Raw genomic sequence first — 20,753 nt, forward strand, 5'->3', positions numbered from 1 at the left:
ACTGTTACCGAAATGTCGGGTCTGCCTAGCTGAGAGCCAATAACAGCGTGACAGGGATAAGGAAAAATGCTTAATTCTGCAGACGAAAGGAGAGCCCTGTACCTTAGTACAAAGGCTCTATTCCATACAAATTTTACAAGCCTTTTATACACTTTTAGACAAAGACCCTTGTGTGTTAACACTTGATTGGTAGGTGTCAAACACCATAGTTCTGTTATCTGGTTAGGAAAACCTGGTTTGAAGCAAGTTTTCTCTGCTTTAAGGCAGAGCAGAAAAGATAGTTCAAAAGCTTAGGGTACCGTGTCCGTGAGGCTTCTGCTTCCCCCTACTGGCTGCTTGTAAGCTGTTAAGGGGGCCACCAGTAACTTTCACACTCTAGCTTATTAAACAGGGAGACATGGGATTCTGGCTGCTCCGATCCACATGCGCATGTGTGTAAAAGCCTGGTGCTCGTGTGCACACCAGAATTAGGAAGGAAATTAACATCTTAGTCCCTCTTCTAATAATTCACTAATTAGGAAAGGCCAGAGAACAGACCACAAGCCTCTCGTCGCAATTCCCCGTTTCCCCCACCAGTGGCACAAAAATCATCCGCTCCACTCACCCCTGAATGCAGAGAGCTAGGACAATCCCATCGTGGCCCTCCAAGGTCTTCTGGCACTTGTATGTGGTGCAGGTATCCCACACCTAACAGGAAAGACAAGTTAGCAGGAGATCACATGCCTGCACTAGAGAGCAGCTGGGGAGCAGAGCAGGAAGTCAGCTGAGCCAAGAGAGCAGGGAAATCAGTCAGCTGTTTCCTGTGTCCTCTGTGCACCTGTTTTCCTGTCTGACCGGCAGAGATGAGCACATCTAGGAAAGGAAATTTCACAAGCAGGGTCAGACTGAATTTCCAAGGGATACCAAACACTATAATGCAGCCACAGCAGCTCCACAGCACTAGGGCAGACAACAAGCTTTCCTAAAACCCGTAGTAAGAAAATGCCAGGAAGTTTCAGCTGGGGGACCCTGATGGAATCATGCAAACACATGGGCGGTGAGTGCTAGTCACCACAGCGCTAGCTTTTCCTGCTTCTTTTCTCACCACTCCCAGTGTTTGAGCATGAAGAATTTGTGTTCCCCATTATCATTCCTGCTGCATGGGGATTTCAGCTGCTGAGTATTATGTGCTCTTAGTACAAGTGACCTCAAAACCAACCATACAGCAACAATTTTCCATACTGGGAGAGCAGGACATGGGTAGAGAGAAGAGGGAGGTTCCTGCTAACTAAAATCAGGCCTGCTTTTCTAACCTGGCCTCCCTGACTAGATACCCCACCATGCCACATGTTGGCATTTGTGGCTCCAGCCAATGGAAACCAGGTCCTTCATCTCAGAATTCAAAGCATTGGGAGAAAAATGCAGACAAATGGAACCCAAAGAGTTATGCTTTGCCAGCCTCAGATCTTTAAGCACTTGCCACGTCCCATGCATTAAGACTGGCCAGAGGTAGTTAAGAATTACTCCCAGTGTATGGAGGAGTAAACGAGGCCCAGATGGATGACCAGGCCAATTGCCATTGGTGCTGAATATGCACAGCATTCACTAAGGTCAATAGGAGCAGAGAGAGCTCAGCTCCCCGGGGAGAAAATCCAGTCAGTCAGGCCTCAAGTGACTTGCCCCAGATCTGAGTGTCAGCAGCTCAAGCAGGATTGGAACCCAGAAGTCCTGGCGCCCAGCCCTTGAATAAATAAACCAAAAAGAACCAAGATTAAACTATGACAGTCTCTGTTTATGTAGGGTCTATAGGCACCCCGTTTTCTAGTAAGCAGGGAAATTCACAATTCCCAGAGCTTTGCTGACATCCGTCCATCCGTGACACTGATCTGGCCAGAATAACATTGGAAACTGTTGTTTGGTCGGACTGTCAATTTGCTCTATTCAAACGCAGGACAAGGAAAAGCAAACAAACAATGTTTGTAAAATGGACTCATTTCATACCGAAGATTTATTTTGTTTTCCAGCTTCTAAAAGGGCTTTAGCCACCATGGAAAATAAAGAATTAGCAGCTGAAACACTCTCTAAAGGCTGAATTGGGACAAGGTGAAAACACAAACAGCAGGCGTGAGATCAGGATCAGGGTTTCATAAAGAGCTCTGAAGACTGTATTTGTCCCTGAGATGAGACATGCAGGTCTGGCATCTTCATGCAGATAACTGAACAATGCTTCCAGCCAAGGTGGAGTTGGGAAGAGCCATTTCAGCTCAAACCTGAGGCTGAGCAGGTAAACTCAGATGTGGAGCTACACTCTGAGCCCAGCTGAGGGTGGATAGTCCTGTCTAAAGTGCGCACATGCTGCGGGGCTCTTACCTTAATGGTTTTGTCTGAGGAGCCACTGAAAAGCAAGTCTCCTATGGAGTAAACACACAGACACCAGACAGGGCCCTGGTGCCCGACAAAGGTCCCCTTGCATTTGAAGATCTGCTGAGGATCGTACGCTGTGGAGTGAGGAGAGGCAGGAGGGGGTTAGGGGAACCATGACACTAAGCCCTGCCAGCACAGAACCGGCCATGGAACTCAGAGGGGAGGATTCTACTGACAAGAGCTGATGTGTTACACTAGCCTAAAACGCATTATGGGAAATACGCGTCAGCTGATGCTTTGCTCCGAGAGGGATCTGCTGAGAAATCTTTAACAACAAGCCTAGCATTCTGGGGCGAGCTGAGGGAGAGAGCATCAAGCGTGTACTCACATCCTAAGATCCCCATGTTGAGGCGGGCGTTGATGTGGGACAGTTCATCCTGAAAAACAAACCAAAGGGGGTTAGAAGCAGAGCAACTGGAATCAATCCAGAGCCCCGGCACTGGCAGGCCCTCCGCCAGGCTTCCCACGGAGTCTGAGTCACTGTTTTAATACCGCCCTACAAACGCGGAGCGCTCCAGCCAGCGTCCTCCGGACTGAGGACAGGAGCGCCTGGCAGTGCACACCCAGGGGGTTTGTTCTCTGGCCGGCCAGGGGAAAGTGGAGGGCTGGCAGCACCTTCCTTATAGCCACGCATGTTGTCTCTGCAGAGGTGAGCAGGCACCTGCTTTCACCCTCCTGTGGGTATGGGGCTGAGCCCAGGTCTCCCCGGGATCAGGGTCTGGATGTGGACACTCGTACACCTTTCAAAATGCATGATCCTTAACTGACACTGGGCAGAGCCAGGCAGTCATGAGGAGCTACTCATTCTGCAGTGCTTTCAAAATCCACTTTGCCTGAAAATATTGCAGGTGTCACTCGACACTGTGCTCTGGGGCCAGGGCCTTGCCATCTCCAATGGAGCCGCTTTGCTGGCTGTATCTGTGTCAGTCAGGGCTAGTGCGCTCTGCATTCAGTCCTGAGCAGCATGCACAGAGCTGGGGCGTGTGCTGCTGGCACGACGTGTCCCACCTGAATCCTGGCTGGAAGGTGATCTTATCAATGCCCTGAGAAGTGCCAGAAGAAGCTGCCATGTGTTAGTACTAGACAATTACTGTGGCTCTGCACAATTCCCTTGCCAGCAGTAAGAGAGAACTGCGGTAAAGACCCAAAGAACGAGCCACCCTTCTGCAGGCCCTGGGCCGATCCCTGGCTGCAACGAAAGGTGCAGGAGTGCTAGAGTTCCAGGCAAAGCCCTGGCTATTTGCAACAAGTCTCCTGCTGGCAGCAGCCCAGGGCTCCTGCACCACAGCCTGACTCCAGCCTGCAGAGAGGCTGAGGCACCCTAAGGCCTCCAAGCCAATCCCAAGGGCTTCTGCAGGCAGCCGGGCTGCCCATGGGGCCAGATTCCAGATGTGCTCTGAAGCCCTTTGCACCTTGTACACACCAGGATCGCTGCCTGGCTATGGCAAAAACAAAACGGGGAGCGAACAGAGTCTGTGTGGAGGGAACTAGGTCTCGGCCATTTTGAACCCGTAACCAGGGGAAGAGCAGCTTTACAAGTACATGCTGTTAACCCTTTCTTCACCCAAAACCCCTGCTGATCAGAACCACTGTTGAATACAATAGACAGGCTCCTCCCCAACACCCTGTATCATGCAAAGGACTCACATTTAGCATGGAGGCATCCCTGCGGAACTCCATCAGGTCCTCGCTCAGCTTGCTTTGGTTCTCATCCAGCACATCTAGAGCGACAGAACGGCAGGTCCGTCAACCCCAGGGCTGCCTGGCCAGGAAACTCACTCGCTATCCCAGGGTATTTGCACAGATATGGGTTGTTTGTGTTACATTTGTCGTGACCCTGGAAATACCTGCAGTTACCTTACTGAAGGCTGAGGCTAAACTAACAGAAATATAAACACCCTGGTTAATCGGGCCCCAGGTGCAGGGTTCAGGTCCGACTCCTAGTGTCTCTTTGGCTAATGTTCACTAACCAGCAAGAACATCACTTGTTCGGTCTGGGGTATCGAAAGCAAGGCTTGCAGATGTTTCTCTAGCAGAGCCTTTTCCTAACCCAAGGGAAGGAATCTCCCAGGCCTGGTTGTGCTGAGTATTTTGGCCATTGCTGTTAGGATATAAAATGTGTGTGTGTGTGTGTATATATATATGCCTGCCTGTGCTGATGTAATTAAGACCAGTGGCCTTTGGACTAATAAAGGAACACTTGTGTGGAAGCTGAGTCATGGTAAACCTTATTAAGGGATTTTAAAATTCCCAAGGGAAATTATTTCCAGCATAAGAGCTGTTGGATCAGGCCCCAAACCTGCAGACCCAAGAAATCTGAAGATCAGCTGAATTTTGTTCAGCCAAAGGGAATCCCTGACCCTCTCGAGGTTTGCCCACAGCTAGTTTTCACTATGCTGTGAATGGGAAGTTTAAACACTTGACAAACGTGACCACCTATCTGTAAAGCCCTGAAGGAGGAGCCATGCCCTTGGCCCGGAGACTCACCAAACTTGAGTTCCAGGTTCTTCTCCAACTGGTCAATCTTCTCTGAGAGCTTGCCCAGCATTGAGCGCAGGAAGGCGATTTCTTGGTCCTTCTGAGCCATTGCCACCTGCATCTCGTGGAAGCGGTCATCTGTCTGCTGCAGGAACTCCTTCAGCCCCTCAAACTTACACATCTCCAAGTGAGTCTCGTAGGTGTCTTGATTTCCTATGAATGTACACCTGGAGGGAACGGGGAGAGATGGAGGCTGAAGCCAGGCTCTGTGGGGAGGGCCTAGTGCTCACTGGCTCTTGCGCTGGGCATTTAGACAGATACAGGTTCTCACGCCCCACTCCCCTCGGAGGGATCTCTATGGTGCTGCAGTACCCAAAGGGTAATCGTGGCTGCAGCCATGCATCCCCTGTAACCACAGGAGAAGGCTGAGGCTGAGCAGCTGCACCTGCTTCTGGTGGTGAACTTGCCCAAGTAGGCTCTTCCGATTCCTCTCTCCAGGAAGTTCCAAGAACAAGCAGATCCCAGGCAGAATCCAAAGCATTATGTCAGTGCACATGCTCCGCGAAGGCGCTGTGAAGCTGCCGTTAAAGTCAAGGGGCAAGCTCCAGCTGGCACAGTGGGTGCTGGCTTGAGCCTCACGCATGCACCCAGGCTCCTGGCAAACTGCCGAGGCTGGTCTGTGCATTACAGCTGTTCTAGTAGAGCTAAGCTCTGCAGTCATACATCAGAGGGAAGTCTCCTCACACAACAGCCACCTTCCAGCCTCCACCTCTGGCACTGGGTCCTAGCCATGCCAGTGCCCTCGGGCCTCGTGTCCTGCAGGCAGGGCGTTTCCCAGACCAGGAAACCTTCCTGTTCAGGGATTCCAGCACAGACAGCAGCGTCCTCAGCTGCACTTTCCTTATCCTTGTATCAGTTCTGCCCTGGACAGATCCTGCCACTCTCTCTAGCAGGTTCTCCCGTTGAAGTCTCCTCAGGACACTCCCGAAGGGCCAGCAGTGGTCACACCTAAGCAGCATGGGCCTAGCTCTCCTCAGGGGGAGCTCAACGTGCTCGCTTCTGCAGACCTTCTTGGCCCCGGAGAGTGACACCGAGCACCAGATTCGGTCTCAGGGCCCTGCCCAGCACATCTCAAGAACCTGGTGTCTGAAAGACAGCCCAGAAATGGAGTCCAACCACCGCTAGCAGTGAAGGGCCCAGCCAGCTCTCCCGGTGTCAGTCCCTGGAGCCCCACTGCTTACCCGTATTTGGAATGAGGGCACTTGATGTGTTCGCACTCTTTGAGATGCGCCTCCAGGTTCATTTTCAAGAGAGGTGGGCAGCTGGGGTTATTGGGACAGCGAACTGGTCTGTAATCACAGCTGCTTTCGTGATCTCTGCGCACATAGGGAAAGGCACAAAGGAGAGAAAGTCACCGACAGGCAGAGAGGATGGCGTGACAGGGCGTGGAACAAAGCAACCCTTACGAGAACTCCAGCTAATGAAAACCTTCCCCCTCTCTTGTTCTGATGCTGGAAGCTGTCTTTGAACCGCCATTTAACCAGGTTTGCAGTAATGTTATGGCTGCGATTGCTGGAGGATACACAGGCCACATACATGTGGACGGCATCAACTTTTCCAATTGCATCAGTCCTTCCACAGACAGATGAAATGGCAGCTGATCAACAGCTGAGGACATGAAGCAAATGAAATGCGGCAGGGGGTGGGGGGCGGATTAGGGAGGCAGGATGGGAATTCTTCAGCAGGGGATGGAGGTAGGAGAGCGGATTTAATGCCCCATCTCTTGGAGAGCCTGTGGTCCTTGTCACAGGTGGCCAGAGCCTCAGTTTTAGATCTCAGCTGAAAGGCATCACATTCAGCAGTACAACATCCCAGTGCAGGGACGTCTGGGGCGGTTCTGACCCTGCTACTGCAACACAGCACCCCTAGCGCCTCACTAAGACAGGAGAGCGTGTCCCCTCCTGCACCCACCCAATTCCCAGCAGCACAGGGCTGGACAGAAGGACCACAGGAGCAGAACTGTTGCAGGGAGCCATATAACGCTGCAAACGCAGAGCAATAAACGGGCACTAGAGGCCCCGCCCCGGAGAGCTCATCCCCTGCTCACAAGGCACTTACTTCCGGGCGCTCAGTTTAATGGTAAAGGGGCATCCGTGGGGGTCCACCTCGAAGGCAGCGGCCTTGCTGCTGGCGGCGGGCTGGCAGCCATATTTACAGTGAATGAACAGCTCCCCTATCTGCTCGGCCACAGCAATATTGTTAACAACCACAGTCAGTTTGGCGTTATCCACTGGACACTTCTCTGAGAGGGAGGGAGGGGAGGGGAGACAGAGCTGTTAGTTAAGACACTCCAAGTGCAGAGAGAGCAGCTGGGCCCCGGAGGGCCTGTTTTCAGTGGTGTTTGTGCAAGTTCTTTTCTCTAAGGCCTCGTCTATGCTGGGAGTTAGCCCTGATTGCAGCCCTCAGAGCCAGCTCCTGGAACAGCTGCATCAGTGCAAGCCTGTAATGTACACAGGGGAAACCTCTAGTGCAGCCATTTGCACCAGAGCCGATTGCTTAAGTTGTCAAACAGGCATCAGCTGCGCCACTGCCAGTCACACAGCCTAGGGCACGGCTGGCTGTGATCACCGTTAACCCCGGGCACACACAGGCTAGAGGGAGAGATCTGCAAAGAGCTTCATGACTCCGGAGCACAAATCCCAGTTATTGGGGGGGGACGGGGGGGAGGCTTTCCAAAGTCACTGAGCCAACAGAGCCTTGAACCCCACTGCTTTGTGCTAGGCTTCTTTCCCACCTCAGCTCCAGCCACCTCTCTGCTGTCTCAGCGAGCAGAGGTGGTGAGGGGAGGTTTCTTTTCTCTCTCTATGTGCACAGAATACAAACATCTGCCCCCCAGCTCTGATGAAAAGGGAACAGACGCCTTTCAGACTGCTCTGGTGCCTCTGTTCGCTGGACAGACCCCAGAGCAAAGAGTCCAAATCACACCTAGGAAACCTCCTGCTGCAGTGCCCTGGGGTGGGAAGGAGCAAACGAGGACAATGGGGGGAGCCTTCTCACTAGAAAACCAAACATCTGTAGGCAGAATGAGCTGCTGTTTACTCAACCCCTCAGGGAGCCTTCCCTGGAAGAGGGGGAAGGGCAGCAATCAGCATGGCTGGGCCCTGGGCTGGAACAGTGCCGTTGGTGTTCATGTGCCAAGCAAAGAGACAGATGGGTTTTAACAGAGTGGTGTGCAAGTGAGAGAGGTGCTGGCTACTCCATTTCAGAGAGAGCCTCTCCTGGCTTTCTGAACTGGAGTTCATTGAAGAAAAGAGGTGACGTGTTGCTGAATTTTTGTATTGGCTGGAAATCAGCGGCTAGAAGAGCTGGCATGAACAGGATGCCAGGAGGAAAGGAGACACAAGTTGGCTGCAGTAATATCTCTTATTGGATCAACTTCTGTTGGTGACAGACAAGCTTTTGAGCCACAGAAGTTGGTCCAGTAAAAGACATGACCTTCCCCACCCTGCTTCTCTAATAGCCTGAACCCAGTACGGCTACAACACTGCACACAACAATAGGAGGAAAGGAGGCATTTATGACACCTCTGTCAAAACTCATGTCACTTATGCCCAGCAGAGGGGCTGGGAGCACTAGTCTGGCACTGCTGGTGCTTGGGTCATTTACTGTCCTTCAGATTATCCACTCCATATTCCTGACCAGGACTTTGGAACACTTTGCTCCTAGGGAATCCACTCCAGCCTGCACTGAATCCAGTACGTGCTGCAATGGGGTGTGGGAGCTCAGTGGGGATGCCAAGGCAGCAGAGATCTGATCAAGAATGCTCACAGCTATGAGCCTTGATCTGAGGCACTACCAGAAGCCTGGGGCACAACAGGTCACATGGGGTGGGCCTGGGGGGGTCCATTCTAGACCCTAGAAGGCTTTCAGACTGATGCACTGCAGTTTCTCCAGGAGGGAGTGAGGAACATTGCCAGGCTGAACGGCCCAGAGACGCGGGAGGGAGTGGTGATCATTGCACAAGGATGGTTCTGTACTTACCAGATGTTAAGGCACATCTTCTGCAAAACGTGTGCTGTGGAGGCAAAGAGGAATAGCACTGTCAGACTCCCCACGATCAGACAAATAATTCCAGGGTCGGAGGTCAGGCTGTCAGAGGCCAGAGCCCCATGGATTGTGGGCCACAGCAAATATGCTCCCTGTTCGGTACCGTAACATGCCCCTATGACCACTCAGACACATACCATGAGAAATGAAGCTGTGTGAAAACAGACATATCTAGTTCAAGCAGCCAAAAAAACACACCAGGGGCCTGATCCTCAGAGGTTCTGAGGACCTGCAGTGAATCCAGTGAGACTTGTTCTGCACCTCTCTGTATCCTCTGGGCTGATTTCTCGACCCACAAAGACCAACCCAGGTTTCCCTGCAAGCCACTCCCATTACAAAACAGAAATGACACAAGTAACAATTTATGAAAGAAGCATCCAAAGGTGAAAAATACAGTTTAGCCTTTTCTCCCTTGGACTGTGCTACTTGGCAAATTGTCCACGTACATCCCCCGCACCTGGAGAGCTTTAGGGCTGTCCCAAGCACAGCTGTGCAGGTAGAAGAATGGAAAGGTGGCTTGTAACCAGCCACGTTAAAAGCCACAGCGTCTACCTTTCTCCTCGTGCAACAGAAACCTGCAGTAACTAAAGCAACCGACTCACTATGAAAATATGCTAATGAATGTGAATATAATGTCACCGGAATATGCTTCATGCAAAAGATCTCTTGTAAGGTATCATTACAAAGCTTATAATCTACTGAGTGTGATCATCCTGTTTCTATAAATGTCCCACTCTTGTATCTGAAACTAGAAATATGAAATATAACTCTGAGGGCCTATTGTAATTATGCAAAGTGCGGGCAATTAATGGTGGTTTGGAATCTTGATGGCTCCCATTAACCAGGACACTTGTCTGCAGATGGGTGTGTTTTACCTGTAAGTCTTCCTGTATACTGTGTGCTGGCAAGTTGGTAATGAAGTCTTGCAGTGACATGTGATCATGTCACCTGAACTGGAATCATCTTTAACCTGCTTTTCCATTGAGAAGGAGGGGGTGGGAACCCAGAGAGGGACAAAGGATTCCTGCCTTATGCAAAAGATATATAAAGGGGTGGAACAGAACAAAGAGGAGAGAGGCACCATCATGAGGAATCCCCTAGCTACCACCTGAGCTGGAACAAGGACTGTACCAGGGGAAAGGATTGTGCCCAGCTGTCTAGTCTGTGAAAGAGATTTACTGAAACATCTCTCAAGGTGAGATTTTACCTGTATTTAGTTGTATTACTGTATTAGGCTTAGATTTGCGTGTTTTATTTTATTTCACTTGGCAATTCACTTTGTTCTGTCTGCTATTACTTAGAACCATTTAAATCCTACTTTCTTTATTTAATACAATCACTTTTTACTTACTAATTAACCCAGAGTATGTATTAACACCTAGGGGAGAGGGGGGAGGGGAAACACCTGTGCATATCTCTCTATCAGTGTTATAGAGGGTGAACAATTTATGTGTTTACCTTCTATAAGCTTTATACAGGATAAAATGGATTTATTTTGGGTTTGGACCCCTGAGTGTTAAAGACAGGAACACTTCTGTACGTTGCTTTCAGTTAAGCCTCCAGCTGTTGGGACATGGTTCAGACCCTGGGTCTGGGTTTGCAGCAGGCTAGCGGGTCTGGCTCAAAGCAGGCAGGACACTGAAGTCCTAAGCTGCCACGGCAGGGATGTAGTCTTGGCACATCAGCTGGCAGCCCCAAGGGGGTTTCTGTGATTCAACCCGTCACACTCACTCTCAGGCCAAAGCTCATAGACAGAAAAAGAGCAAGATGAACTCAGCAGCATTTCACAGGATTCTAATCTGACTCAATAGGTTCTCCAGAGTCTGCCACAACTTGGCATCGTCACTTGAGAATTGCAATGTTATTATTACAGCCATACATTATCTGCCACTCTGCTGTGGCCTCCCTTTCCTGCCTCACACAGCTGCATGCTCCCTCCAGAGCTGCCAAACAAGAGCTGCAAATGAAACCAGTTGGTTTCCTGCTGCAGAGGGTTATTTTCCATATTAACCAGTAAATCTCAGAGTCTACATGAAAGGTTTCTGGCTGGAACAGTCACGCGGGTATTGTGTACAGAGAGGCAGGCTTTCTGGCTGGCTGAAAAGGAACAAGCTTCAACTAATGAGAGATAGCACCCTTACCTCAATAATCATCCTGCCTTGTGCTTCTCTAGTTATAGATCCAACCGAGGATCCCACAGCACTTTACGAGCATTTGAGAATTATACACCCAACACTACCATAAAGATATATCCCTTCTGCAGGTGGCACAGAAGCAGGAATATTATACAGCTACTATTAAAATACTAATAAAATGGAGTATATAAAAGTAATTAATAATACTTTGCCCTTCCACTGTGCCTTTCATCTGAGGGTCTTAAGAGACTTTTAAAAGCATTAACTAAATTAAGCCTCACGCCACACTTGGTAGATAGGGAACAGTCTATCTACCACTAAAATGCAGCCACCTTTGGGGTGGAACACAGCAGAATGCAGAAACGCTGCACAGCAAAGCTCTTCAAGACTGGAAGTGAAGGGCTACAAACCCAACTGAAATAAGACTGGAAAACGCAATACGAAAAGTGTCATGGGATCTTCAACCATCTTTAATCTCACTTGCCAGCTAGCACGGCTGGCAGCACAGAGCCCCTACCACCTCAGTGGGGCACTGGTTCAGAATAGACTCTCAGGTGACAAAGCCACCTACTAATCATCAACACCTTTCATGCAGCACCCTGGGTTTTCCTGGCAGGTCTCCCCTCATCTAAGCACAGAGCCAGCTTGGCTTGCAAGATCTAATGGTCACCAGTCAAGGCAGCATAGCTGGTAGCCACACCGTTAATTCACAAAGCCTATGGTAGTGATATGGAAAGAGGAATTCCTTACCCCACAGGTTGTGATGACTGGATCTTTAAACACACTACAACACAACTGGCAGCAGAGTTTCACTGATGGCTGTTCGGCAAACACCAAGGGCTCCTGAATACAAAGAAAGACCAACGGTGAAGTCAGGAGCTTCTCTACAATTCCAGTGCAGCCCCCGTTCCACACTGCAGGGAGCAGAGAATAAGGAAGCAGCATGTACAGTGAGAGTTTTGAGGCCACACTACAAAATTATTAAGCCAACCTAACTTAGGTTGGAATACAGATGCCGCAGTAGTTACATTGCTCCTGGGTGTCCTTGTGTTGGTGGTGCACAGCTTTCCCCGGAAGAGCTTGTATCCATTGTACTGTCAGAGTGGGGCACTGTGAGGTGACTCCTGAAAGCCAGTAACAGTGGATGTAAGTATTGCAGTGTCTACAACGACACCGCATTGACACTGACTCTGCGCCGTTCGGGGAGGTGGAGTCATTAAGTCGGCATAGTGGGGTGGTTACATTAGTGGGAGCAACGTTTCAGTGTAGACACTTCTGAAGTTCGGTCGACATAAACTGCCTTATGTCAACCTAACTCTGTAGTGTAGATGGTCTGCAGCTGTGATGCCAAACAGCATCAATGCAGCCCAAGGCTACCAAGGAGACAAGAGAACAAAGCTTCCTAACTAACTGCCAGGGCTGCCAGGACTCAACTTTCCTTATTTCCAGCTGAAATTTAATTTTGATAGGCCAGCTTCTAGGGGCTGAGCCTAGAAATGGCTAGGGGCCCTCACCCACCACTCCGTTCACTGGGAACCTGGGGTACTCGGCATATGGCAAGATCAGGACCCTAATGGGGTCACAACTAGTTTCAACTGAAGTCAGTGGAGCTGTGCCAGTTTAGCCCAGCAGAGAATCTGGCCCCTAGTTTAGGAGGCTGGCTGAGTCCTTAGGGACTGCTCAGCTTGATGGGAGTACCTTGTCGAATCATGACCATACTGAAGCAGTAAGTGACCGGTTAAACCTTCTGGGCAAAAAGGCCTCTGAATTATTGATTTGAAGCCTGACATTCGAAAGTGATTTAGAAACAATATCTATGTCTCCTGTGTATCTGAGGGCTGGTCCACACTACGGGGGAAAATCGGTCTTAGATACGCAACTTCAGCTACGTGAATAACGTAGCTGAAGTCGAATATCTAAGATCGGATTACTCACCCGTCCTCACCACGCGGGATCGATGTCCGCGGCTCCCCGTCAATTCCGCAACTCCGTTGGGGTTGGTGGAGTTCCGGAATCGATATAAGCGCGCTCAGGGATCGATATATCGCGTCTAGATGAGACGCGATATATCAATCCCCGAGCAATTGATTGTAACCCGCCGATATGGTGGGTAGTGTAGACGTAGCCTGAGATGTCCTAAAGGAAAGATTTCTCTGCCTCATGCAATCCATGGGATTTGGCTTCTGTCACTACAGGCCGGGAGCTCTGCTTTAGTTTTCCAGTTAGACAGGAAGTTCAGGGTTCAGAAGCAGTATTCCCTGGCTATCTGGAGTACACCCTCTGAGCTCAAAGCAGACCAAGGGGTAAGTATTTATTAACATTTCAGATCAGTCACTTAAGATTCAATATATATTGCTCTAAGAGTGAAACTCAGACCAAACACCCCATGGATTGTGGTAAGGATAAGTCACTCACACATTTGCCCAACCCTTGAACCAGACGTGGCCCGGCCTGGGGGATGTTTAAGTCTGGATGCAGTCTCTGTGACACAGGCTCAGCTCCTGTTAACACTTTTAAGAGTGAGGCCCCGATCCCGTACTAACTCCAAACAGGTATTGAAGCTGCAGTGAAATCAATGGGACTCTGCGTAGAGCTAACTGCAGGACGGGGGCCTAAGCCAGGGATGACCTACACGGGCACTGCCACCCGCAGAGAGAATGAGAACATAGCCCTTTCCCCTCTGTAGCACCCTTCATCACAGCTAGGATCTCCATGCACTTCACAGATGTTAATCAGTGAAACCTCACAGCTCTCCAGTCAGGATTATCATCACCCCCATTTTACGAATGGGGAAACTAAGGTATAGCAAGATGAGGTGACTTGTCCAAGGTGACAGAGCAAGTCAGTGGCAGAGCTGGGATTGGAACCCAAGAGTCTTGCCTGCCAGTCTCCTGACCAACCCACTAGACAACATTCCCTCCAAACAAGGGCTCTTCCATTTGAAGGCCACATGCACACACTGCAAGTTACACAAAGAAGCTGTTTTGACACTGAATGTCCTCATTTTGTTTCTAAAGAAGACATCAAAATACCTACTGGTTCCTCCTCTTCCTCGTGGAGCGAGAATGTCGAGCGCAAGGACATGTTGGACTCAGAGTGTAACGAGCGAACGGAGATGGCGGAGTCGGAACGGCGTGGGGTACTGATTGGAGGCTTCCAAAGTAAAGACAAAAAACAACCCAGTTATTACAAGTAACCCCACCTCTCCCATGGAGCTTCCAACTCCCATCCTCCTCCGTGCAACTTAGCGGTTCCAGGGGCCCACGCCCTGCCAAATCTTCCCGCATGCCAGGCTGCTTGGCCTAGCCAAGTGTAAACCAGGACTGAAGCAGTAGGTATCTCATCGCCAATACAATATGGGTCACCTCATTCCCCCTCATTCAGGCCCAATACATTCCAACGCCACGGTTCATTTGTGCCGTTACTTACTGCGCACCCCTGTAGTGCAGTAGCTAAGAATGAATCCTTTGCAGAAAGCTTAGTAAATCTGCCCCGAGACAGCTCTCAGGCTGCAGTTTCTATAATCTCTGCAGTAGCACTTGTTTCACTGCTATCTAACTTCTGCCAAATTACTTTGCATAAGCGTGGAGACTTCCTCCAATTCAATTCAAGAACAGCCTGGCTTTGTTGCTTCCTGTTTGGGAGGGGAGAGCTAACTGGGCTTTGCATGCACCAATCAAGGAGGTCGCTCTGGCTGCAGGGCTCTTTGGGATTGGCTTTGCAGGGGATGTTACCACTGGAATATTAACCAACAGCATGGTCCTCAGTGTTTCCAATTCAGCGTTAAAGCAACAATGGAGAAAACTCTTCAGTCCAGCAAGGGGCAGGGGGGAATGAGCAGCTTGTAGTGCCTCCACTGCGGGGCCTCTCAGTACAAGAACAATACTGACAAACCGGAAAGAGTTTGGAGAGGAGCAACAAAAACCTGCAGGGAGCAGGAGGGATGGACTGATGGAGCAACAACTGAAAGTGTTATGCATGCAAACTAGGGAAAGCTGATCTAGGCGAAATTACTCTAAGGTGGCTGCACAATGGGTTGCCAGATGGTACTCAAAGAGCTGTTACCAATAGTTAGCTGTCAGACTGCAAGGACATATTTAGTGTGTTCTCCTAGGGGTCTGTCCTGGCTCCGGCACTATTCAACATTTTCAGCAATGACTTGAATAATGAAGTGGAGAGTCTGCTCATAAAATCTGCAGATGACACCAAGCTGGGAGGGGTTGCAAGCACTTTGGATAACAGGTTTAGAATTCAAAATGAGTGTTACAAATCAGAGAACTGGTTTGAAATTAACAAGATAAAATTTAATAAAGACAAGTGCAAAGTACTACTTTTAGGAAGGAAAAATCAACCGCACAACTACAAAATGGGGAATAACTGGTTAGGCAGTAGTTCTGTGCAAGAGGATCTGGGGGTTATAGTGGGCCACAAATTGCATGAATCAACTACGTGATGCAGCTGTGAAAAAGGCTAATATCATTCTGGGATGTATTAACAGGAGTGTCATATGTAAGCCATGGGAGGTAATTGTCCTGGTCTACTTCGCACGGTGAGACCCCAGTTGTGTCCTGTGTCCAGTTCTGGGCACCACTATTTAGGAAAGATGTGGTCAAATTGGAGAAAGTCCAGAAGAGAGCAACAAAAATGCTAAAATGTTTAGAAAACCTGAGCTATGAGGAAAGATTAAAATAACTGGGCATGTTTGGTTTTGAGAAAAGATGACTGAGGGAGGACCTGATAATGGTCTTCAAATCTGTTAAGGGCTGTTATAAAGAGCGATTGATTGTTCTCCATGGCCACTGGAGGCCGGGCAAGTAGTAACAGGCTTAATCTTCAGCAAAAGAGATTTAGGTTAGACAGAATTCAAACCTTTTAAATTCTGAGGGCAGTTAAGCATTGGTCTAGGCTTCCAAGGGAGGTTGTGGAATCCCCATCACAAGAGGTTTTTAAAAACAGGCTGGATAAACACTTGTCAGGGATGGTTTAGGTTACTTGGTCCTGCCCCTGCACAGCGGGCTGGATTAGATGGCCCCTCGAGGTCCCTCCCAGACCCACATTCCCATGCCTAGCTTGGCTCAACAATGACTCAGAAGGGACAAGGAGAGCTTGCACCAAAGGCTGATCCTACAAGCCCTCACTCCCAAGAGCAATCCCAACAAGCATTTTCATGTCAGGGTGTATAGTCAGACAACACACACTGGAAGGGGCAAATCTCTCAACAGTGCTCCTCTGCATGTCTGAGATTTAGATGAGTGTGGCTAAAATATACCCGCACTGATTTATTGGGGGAAGGAGGGCACATGGGGTAATTAGGTAGGAAAATAAAGTTTTCCGAGCGGAAGACTCAGAGCTGGGATCTGGGCAGCTAGGCAGTGGTGTAAATGGAAATAACAAGAAATCGATGCGTTAACTTAGAATTTTTTAAAGGAAAACGACAGTGAGGTGACCCCTCAAGGTAAATATCACCCTCGGTTTTGCCGATACAAACGCATGGAGCACTGGCCTAGCATTCAGGAGACCTGGGCTTTATTCCCTGCTGCACCACCCTGGGCAGGTCCCCTCCCACCGTTGCTCTGGGCTATTCCGATTGTGAGCACCCCAGAGCACCAATATCTTTCACTACGTGTATGTGCAGCACACAGCACCATGGGGCTAGGCTCTGGTGGAGCCTTGAGCCACTACTGCAATAAAACAGAAACAACTCAGGGCCCAGGGCGACAGAAGAGCTTCACGTGCCACACAACGAGAACGTCTGTCTCCTGGAAGCACACGGACACAGATCTACACAGAGCAAGGCTTTAACGAGCAGACTGATGACCCCTAGGGACTGCCTGGCCCAGGAGCTTGGTGACCAGCTGTGCAGTGACGATTTGGCACAGCTTGGTTCTCCCAGAGCTTTGGGAGGGATGAGGTCTGTTAGCAGAGGTGCTGTTTAGTCTCTCCCTCTTCAGCCAAGATCCTCCGAAATTCTGTCCATTCCATCTTCGGATAACGCAAGCGATGGAGCTTCCACAACTGCCCTTGATGGAGAATTAACAACCTAGCACATTTCACAGGCATTATTCCGCTCTCAGGCACACTACTGAAACCCCTAACGTCGGAACAGAGTGGAAGCTGAGAATCCATCTCCCAGGGCAGAAACAGGCCTACCATTGCAAGTGTTTCCACATACTCTGCGTTAGCCATTAGCATTTACACCAAGGCCACTTCATACTGTGCTGGGAGGGTGAGGAAGCCTTAACAGAGGGTACATTTTGCACACTCACCCACTGCTAGAGCGGTGTAGAGCAGCCGTGGTATAAATGAAAATCGGTCCCCTAGTTTGTACCCTAGTCACATTCCTGCAGGGCCAACTAGGCTAGGAACATGCTGTGCAGTTTTCCAGCCTTTGGTCATCACCCAGCAGGGCAACCAGCAGTAATCGCTCCGCATGAAGACAGCACTTGGCTACTTTTGGTTTCGTTATCAGCAATTAAAAGAAAATGATCCTATTCCCAAGAGAGCTCTGGTTTGCCTCCAGCTGCCTCTGTGATGGGTGATGAGATTTTGGCACTTCTGGGGAAGGGAAAGGACGCTTCTCCCAAGGGTTAGTGAGAGTCAGTCGTGGCTCTGCCGTTCTCCTCGTCCAGAGCTCTTCACCAACTAGGTGGCTTCCTGTGCTCGTTTATTGCTGTTTTTGCTGACTGATGTGTAGCACTGTAGGGAAGACGGGTTGCACATTTAGGTGAGGACCTGGCTAGCTCTTACGAGAGATCAATTTAGTTTCTGATTGGAGTTTGGAGCCCTACATGCAAGGGGACCTAGGCAACTAGCTCCCTTAGTCTCCTCTGAAAATCCCAGCTGGGATCTTTTTCCTCTGTCTGTGTATTGTTAGGATTTTTAAAGCACTAGATGTTAGAGGAACGTGTCAAATCAATGCTCGGAACGTAGGATTCAAGAGCAGGGCAGTGGAGCAGGCATAATGGACCAGATCCGGGAACCAGGGGAGCTATGCAGATTTAAGCCAGATGAGGATCTGGCCTCATATTAATAACTATTCTCTCATGTGTGTTTTTTTTAAAACTGAATGACAAGAGGGTGTGGAGGTTTTCAGAAAGGCATCATGGCCCGTGCGTGACTCAGACAATGACACAACAATGGAGGGGAAGGTTTAACGGCTTGAACTTGCAAATTGCTGAGCAGTCTGGCCCCGGCCCAGCATAACACTGAGGCACATGCTTAACTTCAAGGGACTACTCTCATGCTCCAAGTTAAGCATGTGCTTAGCACTTCGGAGGAACAGCACCAGCATCCTCAGCACCGTGAACGATCAAGCCCTAAATCCCTCCCATAACTATCTGCATCGGAATGAAGAATCATAAAATCGCGGGACTGGACAGGCCCCGAGAGGTCATCTAGCCCAGTCCCCTACACTCGTGGCAGGACCGAGCATTATCAAAGTCTGACAAAGTCTACTCAGACTAAAGTAGGTGTTTTGTTTGTTTGTTTCAAAAAACCCTCAATCTAAGTTTGATTTTACTGCCCTGTAACCACACTGCTCTCAGACCCTGTGATAACACCTGATCCTTGAGGAGGAAGTTACTCAGAGATGCGTGTGACGCATCAGTCAGCCAGATACAAACAAGAAGGTGTCCTTTTGCGAGGCTACCTGGAGACTCGGGAATGTTTTAAGAACTTCACACTGGGTCATCCGTGGCTGACTCCAGTGGACGGGATGAATATGGCATGTCTAGCTCTGATTCTGGTTCTAGATTTTTGTTCTGTGGTGAGAGGCCCCCTCTAGCGGTGCAAATAGGAAAAAGATTCTGTGGAAGTAGCTACTTATCCAACTGGTGCTGCTGGCATCATTGAAAAGAGGCCTGGTTCAGACTGGCAGGCCTCTGCTGTGACCCCAAAACCTTGACAGACAGTTTTGTTTCAAGCCCTTCTCCACCCTGGGTAACAAGTGACTCTCGGGGCAGAATGTTCCCACACAGGGAGCTGCTGCCTGTGGGCTTTGCAGCTGGTCTACACGGACATTTAGGAGGCACAACTTTGGCACTTGCTTTTAAGAATTAGGCCCATTGCCTCCAAAGCTAAGGCTGCAGTGTGAAGAGTCCCACGCAGACATCGAACCCCAGCTACAAACTGCTAGAGCCTGACAGACACACAGCCTCATGGTCTGAGCACCAGCCATGAACGCGGACTCTGATATCGACTGTCTGCGAGCACTGTCACCTCTGCCTGCCAAAAAGGGACAGTGACACTTATCTACCCATCCCACAGGCGCCCTTTGCACCACTCTGAATCTCCATTAAACCAAGCAAAGCCAGACAGGTCTAGCTGTGCCTACCGTCCTGGCTGGGAACTGCACATACCCTGCTTGAGACTTGCCTGGCAGAGTGCTCTCAAAGGGGATAATCAGACAATGTGCTTCTCTTGTAAGTCCCTGCGAGCGGGATCGGAAAGGTCACTCCTGTGCAATACGTACCATGCCATCGTCCTCGTCTCGCGGGGAGTAGGTGAGCGTGCTGGATGAGGAGGGAGTCCTACGGTGCTGCTTAAAGGTATTGGTCCCGTCAGCTTTAAAGGAAAAGAAACATTTCAGGTTTTTCGCTGCACCTTTAACGAGAGAGGGCTCTTGAGGAGAAGCGAAAGAAAAGGAATAGGGATTTCCCCACTCTCCCCTGGAGGCCCCAGGAAGTGCAGTGCAATCAATACCTTATCACCAGGGCTTCCTTGAGGCCCAGCAAGAAAGATAAACGGACATTCTGCTAGAGCTACAGGCTTAAAATATTCTTAAAGGGAGCCTCCCCCCCTTGTACATTTTTTATATCGGGGAGGTATGGATATTTCTTGGGTGCTAGGGAAGGCTGCTATAGCCAAAGCAGAGATGTTCATATAAAGAGCAGCTTGTTACTACTTTACACTAAGGTTGTAAACGTAACTACTTAAAAGTCTGGAAATGCGACAGGTACAGCTGCAAGCATAACCTTAACTCCGCCCCTTTGTGAGTATGCATTATAACGTGTATTTCTTTTACTACGTCATTTTTGCCTGGAGGAGAGTCTTAGCTTTGTTAAACCAAAAGCAATGTTGTCAAGGCAAGCAAAGCCACTGGTCCTCTGTGAGGTCTATGTTCATGCCATGTTTGGCTGGAGCTCTGTGAGATGGGGTGTACGACCCCTTTAAGGGACAATCTGGCGCTTACAGCCAAGGCAGCGTGGCAGCAATCAAGGAGCACCCTGCTCCACCCTGGCAGTGGGCTTTTTAAGAAGGAAAACGGCAGCTGAGCACTCAGGGGACCAGAAGTCATGTCGGATGCTGGGGGTTGCAGGCCCCTGGACACCAGCCTGGCCTAGACTTTTGTTTGCTGACCGTCAGTTTGGTTGCTCTGACTCATGGTTCTGAGATAAGGGCCTTACGCGCCACAGCAAGCTGCTCCTTCCCGACCTGATGACCATGGGAAAGGGAGCGAGCCTGCCTGCTTCCCAGAGCAGTAAGAACTAGGAATTCTGCCAGCTGGGGTAGGTTTGGGGGCCTTCTTAAAGGAGACTTTTGGTTGGGTGCTTGTGGATTCCCTTTCTTGGATTCTGTGCACATTTTTTTTTTAAATGAAGAAAATAGGGCAAGGATTTTTTTCTTTTTAAA

The 20,753-nt window shown here is 49.7% G+C and overlaps 1 protein-coding gene across 3 annotated transcripts in view; it reads right to left on the reverse strand.

The window, feature by feature from the left end:
* Positions 1-20,753, reverse strand: part of TRAF7 (TNF receptor associated factor 7) — a 45,685-nt gene that overhangs the window by 7,252 nt on the left and 17,680 nt on the right. For all 3 annotated transcript variants that reach the window (XM_075069134.1, XM_032778448.2, XM_032778447.2), the window contains exons 4-14: positions 19,594-19,685; positions 14,160-14,276; positions 11,874-11,966; positions 8,923-8,956; positions 7,000-7,183; positions 6,123-6,257; positions 4,891-5,108; positions 4,051-4,124; positions 2,732-2,780; positions 2,350-2,477; positions 605-687 (exon numbers count right to left, since the gene is read on the reverse strand). In XM_075069134.1, coding sequence (XP_074925235.1) covers positions 605-687; positions 2,350-2,477; positions 2,732-2,780; positions 4,051-4,124; positions 4,891-5,108; positions 6,123-6,257; positions 7,000-7,183; positions 8,923-8,956; positions 11,874-11,966; positions 14,160-14,276; positions 19,594-19,685 — 1,207 coding nt within the window. The remainder of the gene's footprint in view (positions 1-604; positions 688-2,349; positions 2,478-2,731; positions 2,781-4,050; positions 4,125-4,890; positions 5,109-6,122; positions 6,258-6,999; positions 7,184-8,922; positions 8,957-11,873; positions 11,967-14,159; positions 14,277-19,593; positions 19,686-20,753) is intronic.

Source organism: Chelonoidis abingdonii, chromosome 9 (genome assembly GCF_003597395.2).
Source record: "Chelonoidis abingdonii isolate Lonesome George chromosome 9, CheloAbing_2.0, whole genome shotgun sequence".
Taxonomy (NCBI): domain Eukaryota; kingdom Metazoa; phylum Chordata; order Testudines; family Testudinidae; genus Chelonoidis; species Chelonoidis abingdonii.